The 22,463-nt window shown below is 39.0% G+C and overlaps 1 protein-coding gene across 2 annotated transcripts; it reads left to right on the forward strand.

The window, feature by feature from the left end:
- The first annotated feature begins 1,261 nt into the window (after nucleotides 1-1,261).
- On the forward strand, nucleotides 1,262-21,583 carry C12H6orf163 (chromosome 12 C6orf163 homolog). 2 transcript variants are annotated; one of them, XM_038554669.1, is made up of 5 exons: nucleotides 1,269-1,715; nucleotides 5,053-5,147; nucleotides 6,562-6,669; nucleotides 12,530-12,732; nucleotides 21,079-21,583. In XM_038554669.1, exons 1-5 carry the CDS (start codon nucleotides 1,568-1,570, stop codon nucleotides 21,512-21,514), a joined length of 990 nt encoding a protein of 329 aa, XP_038410597.1. In that variant the 5' UTR covers nucleotides 1,269-1,567; the 3' UTR covers nucleotides 21,515-21,583. The 2 variants fall into 2 exon arrangements, with proteins under 2 accessions (XP_038410598.1, XP_038410597.1); XM_038554670.1 differs by lacking the exon at nucleotides 6,562-6,669 and having other exon boundaries at nucleotides 1,262-1,715.
- Nucleotides 21,584-22,463: the final 880 nt, after the last annotated feature.

The following is a 22,463-nucleotide window of genomic DNA, read 5'->3' on the forward strand; positions in this document are numbered from 1 at the left end:
AGTTGTGTCTAAGAAGGAAATGGTCTAACAGCTGTACAGCATTTTGGAGTCAGGGTTCAAGTAATTAAAGGAAGGTCTTTCGGTATGGAAATCTAGTTGAGATTGGGCAAAACTTAGTAAATGTAATAGGTTAGGTGTGGAGACAAGTTCAGTAAGTAAACAATTAATAAGTGATAAGTGACCTTTTTGCCCAGGGAATTAATCTGTCCTGACAAAAGAGCTATTTGCCCAGAGGAACAGCTATTCAATTGATAAATTGGTTTTTAAGAATTTCCTAAATATTTTATTGGTTTATAGCTTTATCCTCTATAGGGTGACCAATTTTTCCTAGTTTGTCAGGCATGGAGGATGGTTCTTGGGATGCAGACTTTCCATTTTAAAACAAGGACAATGACAACTTACTATGTGATTTTAAAAATCAGGCTTATTAATTTGGAGTGCTGACTAAAGGAAAGTAATTTTTCCTTTAAGATACTTTGATGTTTCCCAGTTTTATTGCCATGACACCAAAACATCACATTTATAGATAACCTGAAAAAAAATTAAGTTCTCTCCTTTGCTGGCCTAAAAGAAATCACTTCTTTAAATAAACCATTTAAAAGAAAGTGTGGGAAGGGAGGGAGGGAGGAAGGGAGGAAAGAAAGGGAAGGGAACGGAAGGAAAAAGAGAAGAGAAAGTGTGATTGGCTGAATAATGATTCCCCTGTCCCATCCCACCCCCAGAGATGTTCAGATCCTAATTCCTAGAACCTATGAACATGTTACCTTATATGGCAGAAAGGACTTTGCAGATGTGATCAAGATAGGGATTTTGAGATGAGAAATTATCCTTTATTATCCATATGGGCCTTATATAGTCACAGAGGTCCTTGTAAGAAGGAGGCCGAAGATCAGAGGAAGAAGTAAAGTCACCATGCATACAGGGATAGAAAAGACTAGCTACATGATGTGAGGCCATGAGCCAAGGAATTTGAATGGCCTCAAGAAGGTGAAAAAGGCAAGGAAAAACTCTCCCCTAAATCCTCCAGGAGGAACCAGCCCTGCTAACACCTTAATTTTAGCCTCATAAGACTCATTTTGGATTTTTGACCTCCAGAACTTCAAGAGAATAAATTTGCGTGGTCTTAAATCACTAAATGTATGGTAATTTGTTATAGCAGCAAAAGGAAACTAGTACAGAGTATCTAGGATATGAATGGCTGTACCATGCTCCTTTTGTCATTATTTCTAGTTGCTTTTATGAGCAAAGCTTGTCTTACCTAGCAACAGTTGCTAAGTAAGTTAACAATTTAATGCTAGAGTCTGGAAGAGAGCTACTGCTTAAATCTTCCCAAATCCAGTGCCTGTACCTTATATGGCAAAGGCTTTCCATACCATTCTTTGCCATTAGGCACATAATCACTACCTAATCATGGCAAATCATTTCATTCTTATCAGCTTCTAATGTTCTAAAACCTGGAATCGCTTCCAGCTTTCTTAAACTTCTGGCTTTTCTTACAACTTTTTTTTTTTTTGGTAGCATAAGAGTATTTTAACTGCACATAGTAAAAGACATCTAAAATTCAATTATGATCAGAAATCCGAATTACACAAGCTTTGTTTGCTGTGCTGTCTGTAATAAAATAATTCCACCTGCCCCTTTTGGGGAAACCTTCAAACGGATCCATGAATACAAGCCATTTAAGACACGCTTTTACACTCACAAAGATATACTGGGTAAGTGAATGTTCTTTTCCTTTGTTCTAGTATTTGACAGCATATTGTGTCATTCTTTCTGCTATGTAGACTTTTCTCTTCTGATCAAAGTTGCTTATCTTGCCAGAAGTATCTCTTTGGCATGAGAAGAATATAGGTTGAAATCTTGCTTCTCCTCTGACCAGTTATTGTGTCTTGGACAGTACACTTAGCCTCTCAATCTGTTTCCTTATAGGGGTGTTAGGGATCCTATATTAAAAAGGGATGCTAATTCCTATTTGTAGGTTGGTTATGAGGTTTTAATGAGCTATTTATTGACACGTAATAGTAAATGGGAGTTTTTTTGCTCTTGCCCATACTTGTGCACCTTCCTTACATACAGGAGAGGAAATACCCCTAAGCAACACCTTAATAAGTGGGTGGCACTATAACCTTTACTAGTAGCTGGTGACATAAATATAGTTAACATGGAGATAACCGGAGACTACTGTCTAAGCAAATCAGCTTGTCATCACAATTTTTTGCTTCTATTCTTATTCCCATCAAAGTTTATAGTCTGACTTGAGCCTTAGGAATGTTTTCCTAAGGACTCTCAAAATACTTCTTTGATCCTCTCTTCTTATAAACTGGTAAACTAGTGATTTGATTTCACTCCTGATTTTTAAAAATATGAGAAGCTAGCTAAAGAATGGAGAGTATTTTGAAAACACTACAGTATAGGGGAGATCAAATTGGAGTTGTCCTCTACAAATATCAGTACCAAAACTGATTTTAACTTTCAGTACATGTTTAGTATGACTTATTAATAATAATATCTAAAATTATTTGACTTTACGTCCATGTCAGTGGTTATCTTTTCTTAAATGTGTGTTTATTGATTGGTTCCTTATGCCTTCTGAGATATCTGAATCTAAACATTAAGTGGACAAATTAAATCTAGTTAGAAATTAATATTTTATATTCAGTGACCTGTATTTATCATTGACTAAGTCAAGAGTCAAAATTCTCTGTTCTTTGTAAGTAAATTCAGAAGCATGTGAGAATGTCTGTAAAAATGTTAAATGAATATTGCATAGGGCAGTAGTCCTCAACCCTAGCAGTGTACACAGCTTTTATTTATTTATTTACTTACTTACTTACTTATTTATTTATTTTAGTAGTCTCCACGCCCAATGTAGAGCCCAGCATGAGGCTTGAACTCACAACCCTGAGGTCAAGACCTGAGCTGAGATCAAGAGTTGACACTTAACCGACTGAGCCACCCAGGTGACCCAGTGCACACAGCTTTTAAAACATTTGTTTTTACTACAAATGTCTAAATACAGAGTCATTGGACTTAATATTAATTCAACACAGACTCCCTAAATCAGAACCTTCAGAATCAGGGTTCAGCATTGTTGGTTTTTATTTTTTTATATTTGTTTCTTATTTTTATTAAAATAATTTTTTAATTTTATTTGGAAATTTTTAATTTTTTAAATTTTTATTTGGAAATTAAGACTCACAAGATTAAAAAACAGAACAGTGTTCCCTTGTACTCCTTCTCCAGTTTCTCTCATTGATATCTTACATAATGCTAGTGTATTGTCAAAACCAGGAAATTGGTATTGGAACAATACTGCTAACTCAGGTACAGACCTTACATGCATTTTTTTTTTGGTGTATAATTTTATGAAATTTATCACATGTATAGGATTATGTAACTATTGCCACAATCAGGACAGAGAACTGTTCTGTCACTACAAAAGAACTCCCTTGTGTTACCCCTTAATACACCTTAGCCTGAACCACTAATCTGTTCATCACTATAATCTTATCCTTTTGAGAATGTTATATAAATGAAATCATACAGTATGTAACTCTTTGAAATTGGCATTTTTTCATTCAGTATAATGCCATTGAGAGATCCATCCAAGTTTTTCTTTGTATTAGTAGTCTTTTCCAACTATTTTTTTTTAAGCTATGCAAGAATCCTGTTGAACAATCAGGGTTGAAAGTAACTAATATAAAATAATGGAATTTAGGCATAAAAAAGAGTAAGAGCAGCCCACAGTTGTATCATATTTTTATGAAGTTCAGGACACTGATGGCCCATGCTTCATCACCTTTCTTCCTAGATCTATCCACGCTTGCTCTCAATGAGTTGGCCTAATTGTTTACTACCGCAGCCAGGCTTACTCTAGCAGCTGGGAAGAGTAGAAGTGGTTCCAGATTGCTCTAAGTGGCTATTACCTCTAGCTTAGAAATCTCAGAGGAAAAAGCCATGTTCTCCTTACATCATCATATATAATCCTGGAGAATGGGTACAATATGATGGGCCAAACAGATTGGTTGCTAGGAGTTGTAGTCCCCTCAGAACGACCCGAGGTAAGAGAGGAATATTCTTGAGAGAAATGGGTCCTGAGGGAGTGCAGAGACATTGGGCAAACACGTATGTCCACAGTGGCTTATCTGTGCTTATCACCAAGCTGGGCATCAAGAGAGAGACACTGTAATATAAGATATGCTTTATAATTTTTGGAAGCTGATCATCAAGACCTAATCACATGAAAAGTTAACAATTCAACAAATCTAAGATGTGAGAAATAAATAGAATGAAGAGTAGTATAAGAGATTGGGGCAGAGATCCCTCTGTGTGTGCCTTGAGCAATGAAAAGGCTTATCACCTGCACACAGGTCCTGAGCCACCTAACAGTCTGCTCTGGCAGGCCAAGATGGAGCTTGGCTGCAGGTCTAGCTCTGTCCCTAGCTGTCTGGTACTGTGTGGTCCTCTAACCTCTTTAGCCTTTTATTTTCTTGTCCAAATAGGGAGGCTATTATGGGAATATTATCATGTGGAAATTAAATGAGATTATTGACCAAGAAGTACTAAACAGCTATCCCTTTACTCACTCCACAACTGAGGCAGCCAAACTATGAAGACCTACCCATGGAGAAAGAGAGGCATGTAACAGAGTGAAGAGAACATTCTGCTACCACTTTACTGAGGGAGGTAATACCCGCACTCAGGGGCAGGGAGAGAGGAGCAGGATGATGTGCTAATAGCACTTGAATATTCTCTTACTGTTTTGCTCTGAGACCACAAAATGTGCTCTTTTCTGCCACTTTACTTCCCCAGTTGCTTATTGTGTGGCCTGAGTGTGATGAAGGGAACAGACTGTCTCCAGACCTGGTGGTGCTGTGAGCTTCTTCCTCATTAATTAGGGAAAGACCTACCCTTTTCATCGGTATCTTTAAAGAAAAGATTGACATCTGAAAGAGTATATCTTTTAGAGAACACTAATAAGTAACTAGGTGATAGTGAAAAAAGAAAAAACAGTCTGTGGACACATGTGATTGTTTTTCCCCAAATACACAGATATCGGGGCAGATATTCTGGATAAAGAAGAGCAATTTCAAGAGGCAGTACTCAAAGAACGTATTGCAAAAGCAGAAGCTGATGTGTGGGTTCAGGTAAAAGAAGTTGGATATCAACCTAAATGCATCTTTACAGTTCTTTCACTTTTTGGATTTGTCCAAAACAATAAGCAGAACTGGCTTCGAATCCTGGGTATCTGTGGGACCTTGGGCAAGTTCTTCAACTCTGCAGTCTCAGCTTCTTTGATGTAAAAGAGGAAAAATAGTATTCTATAGGATTATTGAAAGAATTCAGTAAAATAATGTGTCTGATACACAGGAGGTGTTTAGTGAGCAGCAGACACCATTAGGAGCTTCCTTCTAAATTGCCCCTCTGTATGGAAGACTCCTGCTCCCTTTATTCTCATTGGATTAGAACTTAAACAAACCAAAAAACATGACATCCTTGTTGGCAATTGCTTATTATTGCTTACTATTTAATATGTAGACCATCCATTTATGTGGTATATAACACCCCTGACCAAGTTCCTGTTTTTTCCAAATGCTACCTTATGGCCTGCTTTCCTTGCTCCTTTTTCTCCAAAGTCTTTAATACCTTGTCCCTATGACTGCTGAGGGCTATAGAGGCAATTTGAGGGTGTTGGGGCTCACAGTCAGATCCCAGACACTTAACTGAACAAAATATCAATCCTCTAGCCCCTACTTCTTGCAGTCATAGGTAAAATAATACAAACAACTTCCTAAAGAGAATTAATGCTCTGTGAGAGCAGGACAAGCTACAGTGCTTAGAACATTATTTCTCAGTTTCTATATAACACAGACATCATAGCAAAGAGTGTTAGAATTATCCAGCATTAGTGCAGGCACAAACTTGGTATTCAAATACAAAGTGCAAATGCTCCAAGTGTGAAGGGTAATATGAATAAAAGTCATAGTAGTCCTCTCTGTTCATCAATAATAGGAAAATTCAAATCAATTGCAAACTATTAACTATATACCTTAGTACAAAGCAATGCCTTTATGAATAACCTACCATTTGAATGTCAGCATATCTAATGATCTGGGCATTCTCTTCAAATAAAATAATAAAATCTCTTTCTGAACACCTGATGCAGGAGGCCAGGGATGGTGCTCAGCCGCCCTTCTCAGCAAGTTCTAGCTTTGTGCATCTTTCCACTTTTCTGTATTTTCCAGATTTTCAGCAATGAGCACACATTACTTTGATAGTCAAGCAAGGAATAAGTGCCAAAGAAAAGACAACCCAGCAGCTTACAGAAAAACTCTCTTTAGCAATTCCCAAAACAGTGATGTTAGCCATCAGTTGGGATGTGTTAGGGCATCTCTGGCTGAGGCAGTCAGTTTGCTGTGGGAGATTTGAGATGGAAACAGAACAAGTAATTAGGGTCCCCATGGCAGTTGCTAATTTTCAGTAAACATGAAAAATTTGTATTAATATAAATTTATACATTAATACATAAACATTAATAAATATGGGCTGTTTCTTTCAAAGGCTGATGAACGTCAAAAACAAGCAATTGAGAAAGCACTTGAGGAAGCAAATGACAAACACAAAATTAATATTCAGATCCTGGAAGAGGAACATCAAAAAGACTTACAGGTTTTCACAACAGCTTATTTGTTGTCTTTTTAAGGGTGCATAGCTCAGTAAAAAGCTCTGGCAAAGGAATAAGAGAAAAAACAAAATATGTAAAACCTCCGTGGGTGTTTCGTGGAGGTTGGTCAAGAGACTCAGGATTTTCACAGAAGAGAGGCAGCAGTGATGGGTGGGTGCAGGAGAATCCCATGGTCTCTGATTGATGAATCCAAACCTTGATGGGGTTTCAAGGCCCAAAGGAGCTACCCCATGTGCCTTACCCACCACATCTCTGGCCCCAGCCCCTTTTCTGTCTCACACAGCCCTTTTTGGGGACCTCAAACCTGAATGCATCCCCTTCCTTCCTACCTCAGGAGTCTTTGCTAGAATGTTCTTTCATCTGTTCAACTTCATCTGTTTTAGCTCAAACATTACTACTCAAAGGAAGCTTTACCTGAGCAGCTCTGCCCTGCCACCACACACTGTCCTCGACACATTGTCCCCTTTTACAGTGGTCCTCACCCATCAGCATTGTAGTTAAATAGATTGTGTGATTACTTGTTGAATTTCTGCCCCCCATGTGACTGTGGCCTCTGATAAGGCCTGTCTCTCTCATTCCCACTTGAGACCCGTGCCCAGTGCAGAGCCTGGACTTAGCCAGTTGTTCAAATTGGGGCTGAATAAAGGAAGTAGTCTGTTTCTTCCTTCTCCTGGACTCTCTGATTGCATCCTCTTCCCTCAATTTGTATTTACTGTGGTGCCAAGAGGGCCCCTGAGCTGTTACTGAAGTATTTCCTGTGGCACCAGAGCTCATAAAATGAGGGGTCCTCTTTTTTTTAAAGATTTTATTTATTTATTCATGAGAGACAAAGAGGGAGAGACACAGGCTGAGGGAGAAGCAGGCTCCCCGCAAAGAGCGTGATGTGGGACACTATCCCAGATCCCAGGATCACACCCTGAGTCAAAGGCAGACCCCCAACCACTAAGCCACCCAGGCATCCTGAGGGGTCTTCTTTCTAACCTGAAACTTGCTCAAGCACACAACTGTCAGTAACTAGCAAACCTGCCAGGCAGAGGTCCAGGAATTCATTATTTAGTTCAGTACCTCAGTCACAAAATCTGATCAAGGGAAAAAAATATAGAACTGTTTTCATATGTCGGCCATGGGAGGGGCAGAACAGGATGTGGTGTGGATGTGACGACTCATGGGCAGAGGCTGGAGAGAAAGTGGCAGAAATTTGGCCCCAGGTTTGGCCTAACTTAATAAGAACGTAACTAATACATAGTTCAGGGACCACTGGCCCATTTTTTCATTGTTTCGGTAATGAGCACCTACCCTATATTATATTGGCATTAGATGGGATTAAATGGGCTGTCCTTGTCCTCAGGAAATTTGTTGACAGGAAAGGGAGCTCTGCCCCAAGGTTCCTGAACAGTAGTAGGATCCTCTCTGCTTGGCTCCACTGGCCATGGGTCCTGAGAAGTTGGCTGCAGTGGTTCACTCCCATTCCCTATTTTAGTTTATAGCATGTCTAGGTGGACCTCATATTCAGTTGGCATCTTCTGGTATGGCCATTAAGAATTTAAATACTTCTCTATCAGTTATTAGATAACCACTCCCCAATCACTGGGCTTCTCCCCCAGACTCTAAGGCCTCCTCCAATCCAGTAAGGGTCAACCCTTTAAATTAGTGAGGAACTCCAGGACCTTGCTCCAATGCTGCAGCCAGAGGATATACATACACATTTTAAATATCGCTCCTGGAGTTAGGTTGTGAAAATGCAAGGATAATTTAGCCTGTTTCAAGGAGCTCACATTGATTGTACCCCGGATAGTCTTTGGGTGGAGTTGATACACTTAGGTGCTAACATAGAAAAAGCCTAAGAAAATGTAAAGGGGAAAAGTTAGAAGGAGGTTGACCTTTCTAAAATATTTGTCTAGGGTTTGGGAATTTACATTTATACTGCCATCTCAGGAACATTTTTCAAAAAGACTTTATTTATTTATTTGAGAAAGAGAGTGCACAAGCAGGGTGTGGGGTGGGGGAGGGGGAGGAGCAGAGGGAGAGAGAAAGGGACAAGCAGACTCCCCACTGAGTGCAGAGCCTGTCATGGGACTCAATCCCAGAACCCTGAGATCATGACCTGAACCAAAGTCAGACACTTAACCTACTGAGCCACCAAGACAATTCAGGGACACTTTTAGTATAAGGAAGGAATGATTTGTCTAGGAGGGATGCATAGGATTGTTTCAAGTTAGTATACCCAGACATAGACATCATTATTGCTTTTCAAGGAATGTCTACAAAACAATTGCTTTAGAATCTACTCACCTGGGAGCTTAACATGCAGATTCTCAGGCCTCACCTGACCTACAGAGTCAGGGGCAAGGTTTTTAACCAGCAGTCCATCTGATTCTCACACATGTTACAGTTCAAGATTACCAATATGTAGAGCAGAAAACCAAGCTATTCTGAAACCAAATATTATTAAATTCGGATATGTAGACCTCACCAGGTATTACTCTTTTGTGATATTAAGAATTTGGCATAAGTTGCAGATGCTTACTGTTAAATAAAATTTCTAGACCTTATCCAATGGACAGGTAGTATTTTGAAAAGAGATTTAGATTAACTTTTTCAAATCTAAGAATATTGAAAAGCAACTGATAAAATGGAAGTTAAGGGAAAACTAGAGTAGAAAATATAATGAAGTCTAGAGTGAATTAAAAACTTAAAAATTGTATATATGCATGAGTTCCTGTGCAATTATCACTATTTGGGCTCTGAACTTTCTGACAGCCAGTGCAAAGAGAAAAATGCCATGAATCACCATGTCCATAAGGCAAAAACAGATCAGATACTCAGAGAGGTCCAGATATTCCTACATGTGATAGCTGAGAGAAATTTCTCCTAAGGGAGATATTATGTCATAAATGTCTGTCAAACATCAGCACAGTAAATTTGATGGATTTCATGAGGCTGTTTCTTACAATATCTCAATATATGGGCTGATTTATTCAAAATGCATTTCAGTAAAAGTAATTTAACTGGGAGACTTTCCATTGAATAAGAACACTGCCAAACAGTCAGTCATTGAATTATTTTTGTAACTTTAAAGATATATTCCACATGCTTTGTGAGGCAGTAAAATGATTTTGCGTTTAATATGTCATTACATAAAAGAAGGACTTGGTTTAATTCTTTGAATCCAAGTTCAGAACCCAGACAAAATAAAGGGGTGGGGTGACATTTTTAAATTCTGTGATTCAGATAGAAATATTTTGTGATACTACTTCATCTATCTAAAACTCAAGCATTCAGCAATCTCAATTACTGAGAATACACTTGAAGACCCAGAAATAATTTAAAATATCCCTGAGGAATTTAAATAAAGGCCTCTGACTACAAGACAGCAACTCAGGCTTATTACTCATAGCAGAACTTCTCCATTCCCCACTCAAATATTATTTACACTTACTCAAAAGCCTGAACCCAATAGATGTGGCTGCTCAGTGTCACAAATCCAGAATAAATTAAATGTCAGAAACTAGAAATGATAAAAAGGAGATCACAAACAGTAATGAGAACAGACAGTCCTCAGCATAATAGCATTGAAGAACAAAAAAATTACAAAAATCAGTTATCAGATCTCAAAAAAGCAAAGCAGTCTGGGGTCATTTTTGACAGAGACAAGTAGCCCCATAACTTGAACAATTAACTAAAGTGTGACATAGAATATTTAGCTCAATACAACCATTCTGTTTTATCTACCAGCCTGGATCACCAAGAAAGGTCAAAGTATGTTCGCTCTACTCTTTTTATGAAGTAAGATAAATGTTAAAGACATTTATAAATATTTCCATTCGAAATGTTTTATTGTCAAAAAGCTCTAGTCCTCTAAGGACAAAGCCTCTGTAGTATGGAAAACCTAGCTGGCATTTCTAAATAGCCAGTGTTTTCCTTAAAATTTCTTTCTAAATACATGACCTGCAGCCACTCTGGAGAGATTCTTTAAGTTGTTTTCTCTTGTTTTATTCCTTTTTAAAAATTTTCACCTTTGGAGTAGCTGAAGTGAGAAATTGAAAACTTGCTTCCTCTTGAAAAAAACTGAAGCCTAGGCAGTCCGGGTGGCTTGGCGGTTTAGTGCCACCTTCAGCTCAGGGCATGATCCTGGAGATCCAGAATCCAGTCCCACATCAGGCTCCCTGCATGGAGCCTGCTTCTCCCTCTGCCTATGTCTCTGCTTCTCTCTCTCTGTGTGTCTCTCATGAATAAACAAATAAAATCTTAAAAAAAAAAAAAAACAACCTGAACCCTAACGAATATTTTAATAGCTGAAACACTTGTCTAAAAAGCTAAAGTGGTTTTAGTTTCCCTTGAGACATAGAGTTCAAAAGAAAGAAAGAGAGAGAAAAGCAAGCAGACATGCTCATTGTAATTAAATTGTACAGGATTTCTGGAATGAAAATAAATCGATGAATCTCTTGAAAGACCCTAGCATCACAGCCAGCAATGAAGCAAGAAACTGGCATTGAGAATTCTGTTTCTGTTCCTAGTTCTTCCACTGACTCACTATGTAAAATAACTTATTTCTTTATACTATCTTGTTATCCCTTAAATCGAGATAAAAATTTACCTTTAAATGAAAATTTTGAAACTTTAGACAGAATTCACAGCTCCTTTCTTGCATTTCTACTAAAACATTCATTGCATGATTAAGTTGCTGGTTTCTTCCACTAGACTTCCACTGGACAGTGAGTCTTTGAGGAGGAGGATTCCTGCCTTCTTGTGTTTGTAGTACGTGGGCCTAGCACAGTGCCTGGCACACGGCAGAGTTGGTAGACATTTCCAAAATGGTTACAGGATTTTCCTTGAGCATCTGTTTTTCTTGAGTCCCAATTTGACTAGTGCTTCCTCTCTTTACTTGGCCGAAGTCATCCTCCACAGGTCCTTCTACCCTGAAGCAATGGAGCACTTGTTCCTGTCCCCTTGGTGAACGAGAAAGAGTTCCTCAATGCTAATGAGCTGAAATGCTCAAATGGCAAGAGATCTGGCAGACGAGCTTCTGTAACCACAGTTATGGGCAACTATTACCTGCTTGAACTTCAGGTTCCCTTCTACCCAGGAGACACTCAGGGGGCATAGTCATTATTTCTATCATTTTCCAGGATTGACTTTGTAAAGGAGAATCATATTATGTATCTCTAATTATGTATAAATATACTATGATATTATAGAATATGTGGACAATCAACGAATAAAAAGACCTATTTTCCCATTCAGCATTTTGGGAATATTCCAATATTACCTATATGAATATTTACGTTCTATAGTTTGCAACATTTCTGGCATTAGCATCATATAAATGAAGTTTTCCATATTATATACACTATTTTATTTTTAAAAAGATTTTATTTATTCACGAGACACATAGAGAGGCAGAGGCAGAGGGAGAAGCAGGTTCCCTGCAGGGAGCCTGATGTGGGACTCGATCCCAGGACCCCAGGATCATGCCCTGAGCTGAAGGCAGATGCTCAACCACTGAGCCACCCAGGTGCCCCTATTTTATTTTATTTTTTTAGAGAGAGCACAAGTGGGGGCAGAGGGGCAGAGAGAGAGAGAGTCTTAAGCAAGCTGCATGCCCAGTGTGGAGCCCAAGGCAGGGTTCGATCTCATGACCCTGAGTTCATGACCTGAACTGAAGTCAAGAGTCAGACACTTCACTGACTGAGCCAACCAGGCACTCCCACACTCTTCTTTTAAGTCATCAGTGTTCACAGCTGCACATTCCACTGGGTTGATGAACTGATTCTAATAACCTCCTAGTGTGTATTTTTAAACATCAAAATTTTAACATCTAAACCTCTTTAACTATTGCTTAAGGAATTGGCAGCCAAAACCAAGATAGAGGTGCACCAAAACATGGAAGATGAACTGCAGAGAGAACACTTGGCTGCAGAACAACGCATGATGCATAGAATCCAGAGGATTATGATGGAGTGCCACAGGGAAAAGGTCCAGGCTGTGGAGAAGGCCAGGGCTGAAGAAAGACAGATGGCCCAAGAAGCAATCCAGGCCCAGAAAAGGTATTCCAGAGAACACATTTGCAAATGAGTATCTTACTCTGGCCAAATCAACTTGGAGAAAGGGATAAGGTTGAGGCACATAGATAGGTATTTCCCAGGTTCTGTGTTTTTACATTTTTATTATGGATTATATCAAACATAGAGAACAGTATATAACATTGTAGAATGTGTGTATATGTGTGTGTGTGGTTTAAAGAAAAACAGCACAAATATTGAAGGACCTACCACTCATCTGAAGAGATTGAAGATTGCGGGGCAGCCCTGGTGGCTCAGCAGTTTAGCGCTACCTTCAGCCCAGGATGGGATCCTGGAGACCTGGGATCGAGTCCCATGTCAGGCTCCCTGCATGGGGCCTGTTTCTCCCTCTGCCTGTGTCTCTGCCTCTCTCTTTCTCTATGTCTCTCATGCATAAATAAATAAAATCTTTATTAAAAAAAATAAAATTGCTACCACTTCTGACACTCCCATGTTTTCTTCCTCAATCACATTTTCTTCCTCTCACCCCTCTCAAGACATAATACCATCCTAAATAATGTGTTTTGCATTCTGTATCTCCAGTTTTAAGAGTCTGAGGAGAGGAATCAAGAAACATTTCCGCATAAACACATAAAAGTCAATCTTCACATCCACTAACCAATATGATACACCAGCATGGATGTGTTACTTCTTGGTCATTTCCTTATTATACAAGTTATATATGCTGTAAATTGATACTTTGGAAATACGTAGGGCAAAACTTGCTAAATCCTGACTCATTGCTTTCCTACCCTCCCTATCTCCCATGGATTTTAATTTTATTTATTTTTATTTTTTAAAGATTTTATTTATTAATAAGAGTCACACAGAGAGAGGCAGAGACACACTGGCAGAGGGAGAAGTAGGCTTCCCGCAAGGAGCCCGATGTGGGACTCAATCCCAGGACCAGGATCACACCCTGAGCGAAAGGCAGATGCTCAATTGCTGAGCCACCCAGGCATCCCAAATTTTCATTTTGAATAATGGGGTCTATGTCCTTCCATGCCCTTTTGACATAATTACAACTTTATATTTATACATAATCACAAATAATGCCTACATAAATTAGATCACTTTTTTTTTTTTTAAAGAATACTGAAGTAACCACTTTTATGTATGCAACGAACATTTGATGGAGTTGACCGATTTTAATAGGACAGCAGTCAGGATCCCTAGTGATTATTGGGACCAAAAGAAAAAGCACAGTTTCCAGGGGTTAAGTGATCTGTCCGAGGCCATATAGCTGCAGCAACAGAACCAAGACTGAAACCTCTGTTTGGCCTTTTAGTCCAGGACTTGTTTCTTTTGTTTTGCTCTTTGGCTTTAGGAATGAATCTATTTGTATGTATTTAATGGGTAAAATCTTCTTTGTTAGAACTGTTTAGAACAGGGCCAAGGGCCAAATCCCTAGGATTCTTATTTTGCAGATAAGGAAGAGTGAGGGCTGCAGCTGTGACTGTTTAGGTGGTACCTTCCTTCATGCATGGGCGATAAATCATTGTTGAGACAGAGAAGTAAGGTGAAAGAGGATTCTGGGAGAAAGGGAAGGTGGTAACTCCCAAATGAGTTGTGGTGCAATGCAGTGAAAGAGGTATCCTCCTCTACCTTCTCCCCACCTTCCATCTACAGGAACACTGCCTCTCCTGTGGGAGCTTCTGGGTCTACTCCTCACACACCTGCAATATCTACTCCTTCCCTCACTCTGCTGCTTTCACCATACTCGCCACCTCTGGCCCTTTCCTCTGTGAGGTTTGAGTAGAAGATTTTCAATGGCTGCCTTTTATTAAATCAGTTGCCTTTTATTAAATTAGGGAACTCTCATGTCTCTTGTTGAAGGATAGCCAACTAGAATGTCCATTTTGTTCATTGATGTATTCCAAATGCCTGGAAGAAAGCCTGGCACATGGTATGCATGTGCTAAATATTTATTAAACAAAGGTTCGAATGTGTTCCAATTAGCTGAACCCACTCTGCAGCACATCAGATCTTATTTCTAGTCATTGCTGAATTCCAGTGTTTTGGTTTTTCTCGTTTTGTTTTTTTAAAGATTTTATCTATTTATTCATGAGAGAGACAGAGAGAGAGGCAGAGACACAGGCAAAGGAAGAAGCAGCCTCCTCACAGGGAGCCCGATTTGGGTCTATCCCAGGACCCCGGGATCACACCCTGAGCCAAAGGCAGATGCTCAACTGCTGAGCCACCCAGGCATCCCTGGATCCCAGTGTTCTTTAGAGCATTAGCAGAAACTAATATAGGGAGAAGGACCACTGCTTAGAATTTGGCTATAGCTCTTTTATTTGGCTATAAGCTTCCACTGAAAAATTAAGGATTCAGAACATTTATGTATTATGACAAATACATTAAATTCACAGAAAATTTTTTTGTGGACTGGAGTAATTAGATTCTAAATAGATTAGGAGATACTGTACTCTTTCTCTGGAAGGAAGGAAGGGAAAAAGGGAGGGAGGTAGGAAAGGAGGGAGGGAGGGAGGGAAGGAGGGAGGGAGGGAGAAGTAAGAAGGCAAGTTTTGTTTGGAAAGGTTCTAAATGTTTTCTAGCCCAAGACAAAGCATGAATGAAGTGACTCTTCAGGAATGTTAGTGTTCATGGCTATAATTCCTAATGATAGCTACCCTTTATTTAATACCCAGCATATGCAACGCCCTTTGTGTGCTTCTCACTGAATTCTCATGTCCCTTCCCAAGGGATACTACCATCCTCCATATCTTCAGATGAAGTCCCTGAGTCTTAAGAGAGAAACAGAGCAACCTGCCAAAGGCCGTGTAGAAAAGAGGTGACAGAGCCAGATGTGAACCCTGGTCTACACCACACCAAAGCTTATGACCTTCCAATACATTACCCTGCTCATTTCACCAGAGCTTATAAAGTGTCTTCTATGGATGTGGGCCTGAGTTCTGGTACAAGGAAATAAGGGTGTTTACTCAACATGTGAAATAACTAAAGCATGACAGCCCCATACACCAAGGCTAGATGAATGGGTACAAAGAACACATAAGTGCTGGGAAAGTCCTGAAAAGATGAAGCAACAAGTTTGTGTGCTATGTGGTGAGGTAGGTTTGTTGGAGGCAGTTAGTCTTGGATTGAGCCTTAGAAGGAAGGTGGTCCCATTTGTGAAAGACTGGCAAGAGTGAGAAAGCATGAACAACATGAGGGGAAGGTGGATAGTGTAGTGAGGCAGAACCAGGGGAAGGTGAAAAATATGAATAACCCTAAGATATAGATGTGCCACTAACAGGTGGCCTCTGAAGATGCCCCCCCACCAAACCTGTATAATGTCTGTCGCCTCTGTTTGGGGGTATCACTAATCCTCCTGCAAGATCAGGGTGTGGTAGTTTCACAGAAAATCAAAATGTATTTTCTTTAAAACACAGTGGTCATAACTGATTAAAATACTGCTAACAGTCCCATAGTTCAAATGAAATAAATGGATTAAGGGCAGCCCGGGTGGCTCAGCGGTTTAGCGGCACCTTCAGCCCAGGGTGTGATCCTGGAGTCCCAGGATCGAGTCCTGCATCAGGCTCCCTGCGTGAAGCCTGCTTCTCCTTCTGCCTGTGTTTCTGCCTGTTTCTCTCTCTCATGAGTAAATAAATAAAATCTTTAAAAAAGGGATTAATAGTTTATTGTGGGCTCATCAGGAAAATGCTCAATATCACTCTGAACATTGGATGTACAAATGAATTTTGGGAATAAATCCCTTTATAATTTAGGAATTGAAGAAATGGAGAAATGAAGTATGGTTCTTACTGCCTTGAGAGCTAGGACTTTTACTGATGGACATAGAAAGGAGGTTGAAAAGTGTGCTCTTAGCAGCCTATATGGGGAAAATGAAAAATTCAGTTAATAGGTAGAAGAGAATGAAGAGCCAGATATTATTCTTTCAACCTGTGAGCAATGTATCTTGTACCATTTCAACCAAAAGCAGTGAGAGAGAGCTAAGAGAGTCCCTAAAGAGCAAAGCACAAATCAGTTGCTAGTATGGTTTTTCCATGCTTTTTTTCCCCGAAGAGTCTAATAAGGTTGGATTATTATATATCAGATTCAATTTGTATTTAGTAGTCTATTTTTCTTCTCTGAGAACCCATTTTATAAAATATCAGACTGAATCCAGTAGATATATATGGACACACACTAAAATTATTAAAAAATAGTTCCATTTCTGGCCACCACTACATGTAAATATGGTTTGTAATTTTGAAATCCCAAGATTAGAGCCTTATAAAGTGAGAGATGCAGAGAGACCTCACCACTTACAGAAAAAAGCATGAATATTCACATAGTGTCAGAAGAGGCATTGGAAGTCATCAAATTGAACCTGACATTCCTTCTGCTAGATGCCTGCCAGGTGTTGGTGAGCCTCCTAGGTACTTCTGTTTCAGGTATTTTACAACTGGTTGAAAGGCTTGGTTAAAATGCTGAATGCCTCTACTTGTCAAGTGGATCCAAATGTGCTGAGTCTCATCCTCACATCCACCCTTGGCTTCCAGCTCTGCCTCCCTGCTATGCATAGTGATCCTTCAGATACTTGAGGAGAGAGAAAAAATGTCTAAGCTTTCATTTGGAGAAAAGAAAAAAAACACAAACTACTAAACCATATGATGTGATTTCTAGGCTATCTTTTGAGAAAAAAAATTATCATGGGTAACTTGTATAAATCAAAAAATATTTTAGATATACCACAAGAATTGACTATTTTTTTATGATCAATATTTTGTGTATAGTAAGAATCCTTTTTAAGTATGAATTATTTCAGGCTTTATAATGCTCTACTCTAGCTGTTTTTAAATTGGTGCTATTTGGCATAAAAAAATGTATTGGAGAGAACTACATCTATATTACCCACTTGTCTGCCCATTTATTGGTTACCTGTTGTATACATACCAGGCACCATGCCAGACAGGGAAGATAGAAGGATGAATGGGCACTCCAGGCCATCTCTCCATGCCCTGCACCCACTTTCCTCCAGTCTTCAATTCCATGATTTCAAGGAAATTATCAGAATAAAGATCAGCGATACTCTAACCTAACCAAAGAGAGTGAATCCCAAAGGGTCAAAAATGCAGGCTCTAATGCAGGCTGGGAGGAGTTGAAAAGGACATTCCAAAAAATACCAGATCTTTTTAGTGAGAACCCATCTTGAGAGTAAGGAGTTTTAAAGGGGGCTGTTATGGAGGGTGGGAGCATGAGTCATCTAAGATGAACTTTATTTGAGCAGTTTTACCTAGGGTCAGCTCTGGTGGAGCCTTCTAGTTGGCCCCATAGATGAACACATCCTCTTTGTGGGCCAAGAAAAAGCCAGGCCAACCAGGCAGGAAGTTCACATCTGCATGTGACAAGGTGGTGGTTCCAGAAGGAGCACCACTTCCTCCATGAGGATTTGGGGCTGACTCGAAGCTTCCTTCCAATTCCTTCTGATCAAAGCCTCAGGGTCCCTGCTCACCACCTTCACAATCTCTCCAATATCCTAAACATTCTATAAAACATCAGACTAAATCTTCAGGGTATGTGTAGAGGCTGGTTCCCAGCTCTAGCCACTGATAGCACTTCCATTCTCCTGTGACCAAGGCTGAGAACCAGGAAGTCGGTCTTTTTTTTTTTTTTTTAAGATAGATGAAGTTTATTTAGTTAAATCTTTTTATTCATATCAGATAATTGATTAAAATGCAGAAGTCATAAGTGTGCAGCTCTGTGAATTATCAAGTAATGGACATACTTTTAAAACACTATGGAGGTCTAGAAATAGAATATTAAAGAATACCCTTGAGTCCCTGTTCATACTCCTCACAATCATTACCTTTTTTTTCAGTTCTTCACATATGTGATAGGAGGCCAAAGGTAGTCACTCTCCTGACTTCTAAATCCATAGATTAGTTTTGCCTTTTTTTGAACTTTGCATAAATGGGCTCAGTAGATGTGTAATCTTGTTTATAGGGCTTCTTCTGCATAACAGTGTTTATGAGATTCATTTGTTTTTTCATGTCACTATAGTTCGTTATTGAACATTATTCCATAATATAAATATACCACAATTTACTGTCTGTGTTATTTATTTATTTTATCTACATTATTGATGGACAGTTGGGTTGTTTCTTTTTTTTCTTTTTTTCTTTTTTCTTTCTTTCTTTTTTTTTTTTTTTTTTTTTTTTTGCTTGTCCTGAGGGCATCCCCAACATGGCACTGAGAAAGGAAGTTGGTCTTGATTCCTTTTCTTTCTGCCTCTCCTTTATCCTAGCCAACACAAACTCTGGCACTTACGGCTTTGTAATATTTCTTGGACTTACCCCTTCTCTCCCTTTTCCTACTCCTTTCTTTTTCATCATTAATTCAGACCCTAATCATTGCACACCCAGAATGTTGCAAAATAGTAACTATTCGTCTATCTACATCACCCCTTTACTATTCAGTTTAGCCACTATTACTGGAATAACAATTCTAAAATGTTACTTTCCTTGCGTTGTCCTCCCAATAAAAACTTTATAATGACCTGTTATGCTATTGCAGCAGATAGTGGTTAGGGCAAGAGCTCTCCCACTTGCTCAGTTGTGTCTCTGAACAATAACTAAATCTCCCTAAGCCTCAATTTCCTCACCTGTTACATGGGAATAATAACAAATAATAAATAAAAATTGTACCATCTTCAGTGAGCTATTGTGAAAATTAAATGAGATGTAATGCATGTAAAATTCTTAGCACAGTCCCTGGGACACAGTAAATACTCAGTAAATGTTAATCCTTATTATTAGTCATAGGTATAGCATGATTGGTGGGAAAAGGAAGGAAATATTACATAGTAGCAACAAGAGGCTAAGGACAACTGATGTTTACCTCATGATTGGGGAAGTCTGTCACATTTGAAAGTCAAGTTGAAAAAACTGGAGACAATGAGAGTATTGCATCTTGGAGGATAGAAGTTAGAAGATAGAGCAGGGGCTAAGTCTTAGGAAGATTGTATTAGACCCAGAGGCAGAGGAGAAGGATTTTCAGGAACAGTCTTACATATTTGAATCAGCATTTGTAAGTTATTGAATTCTGAAATCTTGGGAGGTTCTACTCAAACTAGGTTGAGCAAAGACATCTACCAAAAGTGGCTAAAAGCTTGTGACCTGGACTTAGACCACCTGGGTTGCTCATTTGGCCACTTGTACTGATTAAGTGAAACAGGGCAAGTCACCTGATTATTGTGAGCCTCAGTCTCCTCATCAGTGAAATAGGCAGAATAATAGACCCACTTCATGGAGTCATTTTGAGGAAACATTGAGCTCTAATTTATGAATGGGATGCTCATCCACTTACATGCCTGGGACGTGGTAAGAATTCAAAACAGTTGGCTGGTATAAATTATAATTATATACAATACAACCAGAGGTCTGTGAACCCATTCAGCAGTGGTTCTCCAGGTGTGGTCCAAGGAAAGCTCAGTATCCCTGAGACCCTTTCAGGGAGTCCCTGAGGTCAAAGCTATTTTCTTAATAATACAAAGATATTATTTGCCTTTTCACTTTCATTATCTCACAGGTACAGAGTGACATTTTCCAGGGTTTTATGATGTGTGATGTCACAACATATTGAAACAATGTGAAAAATCCACCTTTTTTTTTTTATTAAGCCAAGCAAGTAAAGAGTTTTGCAAAAAATGTGAAATTATGCCACTTTTCTCACCAAAGTTTTTTAATTTGGAAAATGTATCTTTGACAAAAGGTAAATTAATTACATTTAACATTTAAGAGGTTTAATCATACCTTACATAAATGTATAAATAATTTTTAAATGTCTCGCTTTTAATTCTAACACTGCCAGTGTCACTAGATATAACCAAAAAACCCACAAAAGTTGTTTGGGTTCCTTGGTCATTTTAAGAGTGAAAAGGGGTTTTGAGACCAAAAGGTTTGAGGTGGCTATCCTAGAGTATTGTTCAGATAAAAGTTAGGTACAGTTTCCTTCTTTCTGGCTGAGGGGAATAGCTGGATTGATACACAGAAATACTTTCTCTAGGGGTTTAAAATTTTGACCCTACTTCTTCATTTTTAATTGCATTGCATTCATAGCTTTCTGGCTACAGAGGATTCAGGTCCCTAAAATTACCATCAGACACTAGCCCCCAGTAGGGAAGTCAGTGGGCAATCTCCCTGCTGGAAAAATACTTTTGGATTGTTAACAGCTAATGCATCTGAAAGCTCATCTCTACTCCCCTGTCTCAGACTGATGGCTCATCTAAACAATGCAAAAATTTCTCATATATCTGAGGCAAAAAAACAACATCATTTTGTTTTTAGTGGCTAACTCATCTAACTTATAAATCCGTGTCTTTTGTAGACTAGCCACGGAGGAAATTTTGAATACTGGTATAACAGCTATGAAGGATCAGAAGAAGAGTATGACCCAGATAATAAAAGAAAAAGAACATGAAATGAACATTTACTATTGCATGACTCAGAGACAGAAGCAAGAAGAAGTTCAGGAAGTACTTCAAGAAGCAGAGAAGACACATCAGGCCACGCTTGGAAATGTGATGGATAAACTGGTTAACACTCAGGGGGAGCTGCTGTCCATAGCAAAACAACTAGGCATTATGACAAACTGGAAAGATTTCCTGGAGGAGGAATTACAGGAAACAAGGGCAGCATTTCAAAAATACATCAATTATACGTTTCCTAAGCTTTCGCCAGGACACGCAGATTTTATACTGCCAGAAAGAAAGAAAACACCTTCCAGTCTTATTATTCAGGAGAATGAAACAACTCCTGATTAAAAGTCTACAACTGAAATTTCACTACAAAAGTCATTGTTCCAAAGACTAAATAAATTAACTCAAAAACTATGTGTTGATCCCCAGTTATGTGCAGGATACTATTGGACTGCAGGCATTTTGATGGAAAATCAAAATATTAAAAATGCACATTCCAGGATACTTTGAGTTCTAAATCTAATTGAGGAGAAAAAACAGTGAGAGGGATCAAAACTAATTAGGAGGGGGAAAGTTTTATTGGAAAAAGTCCAAACAAATTTCTGTAACTGGCTCTATTCATGTTTACATCAGACATGTAACTATTTTAGTATTTGTTGCAATTGAAAGCAAGTAAAGGGATATGTTTTTAGATTGTTCCCATTGTGGAGAGGTATGCTAATTTCCGGTAAAGATTATTATTTCATGACCTGCAATAGCATTGTAGGAAAAAAAGCAATTTCCCTTAAATACAATAAGATAAAGTTTGAATTCTGAGAACCCTATATAAAGCAATTCAGAGAAGACGCGTTTATATTGGCCAGTTGTGAAAGAAAAATATGTCCTCAGAGGTCAGTCTCCTGCTTCAGGGATAGGGAGTTCTCTTCTGTTTATACTCAAGCCCAGGAGCACTCTGAACCCACCTTCATTGGGTTAAAATGCAGAAAACTGTTAAATACCACAATGCTCAGAACCAACACATATCAACATCTACTTAATTAAAATGAAAGAATACCCAGGCCATAAAAACTTCTCCAAAAATTCTATCCAGTCCAATGTTGCCTCCTTTTTTTTTTTTTTTTTTAAGATTTTAATTCTTCATTTGAGAGAGAGAAAGAGAGCATGAGTGGGGGGCAAAGGGAGAAGGAGAGGCAGGCTCCCCACTGAGGAGGGAGCCTGTTGCAGGGCTGTACCCCAGGACCCTGAGATCATGACCTGAGCTGAAGGCAGATGCTTAACTGAGCCACCCAGCGTC

This window comes from Canis lupus, chromosome 12 (assembly GCF_011100685.1).
Source record: "Canis lupus familiaris isolate Mischka breed German Shepherd chromosome 12, alternate assembly UU_Cfam_GSD_1.0, whole genome shotgun sequence".
NCBI lineage: Eukaryota > Metazoa > Chordata > Mammalia > Carnivora > Canidae > Canis > Canis lupus.

Coding starts and splice junctions, on each gene's coding strand:
- C12H6orf163 (XM_038554669.1), top strand. CDS start 1,568: ATGATCAGAAATCCGAATTACACAAGCTTTGTTTGCTGTGCTGTCTGT. Junction 6,670..12,529: donor AACATCAAAAAGACTTACAG/GTTTTCACAACA, acceptor CTATTGCTTAAG/GAATTGGCAGCCAAAACCAA. Junction 12,733..21,078: donor GCAATCCAGGCCCAGAAAAG/GTATTCCAGAGA, acceptor TGTCTTTTGTAG/ACTAGCCACGGAGGAAATTT.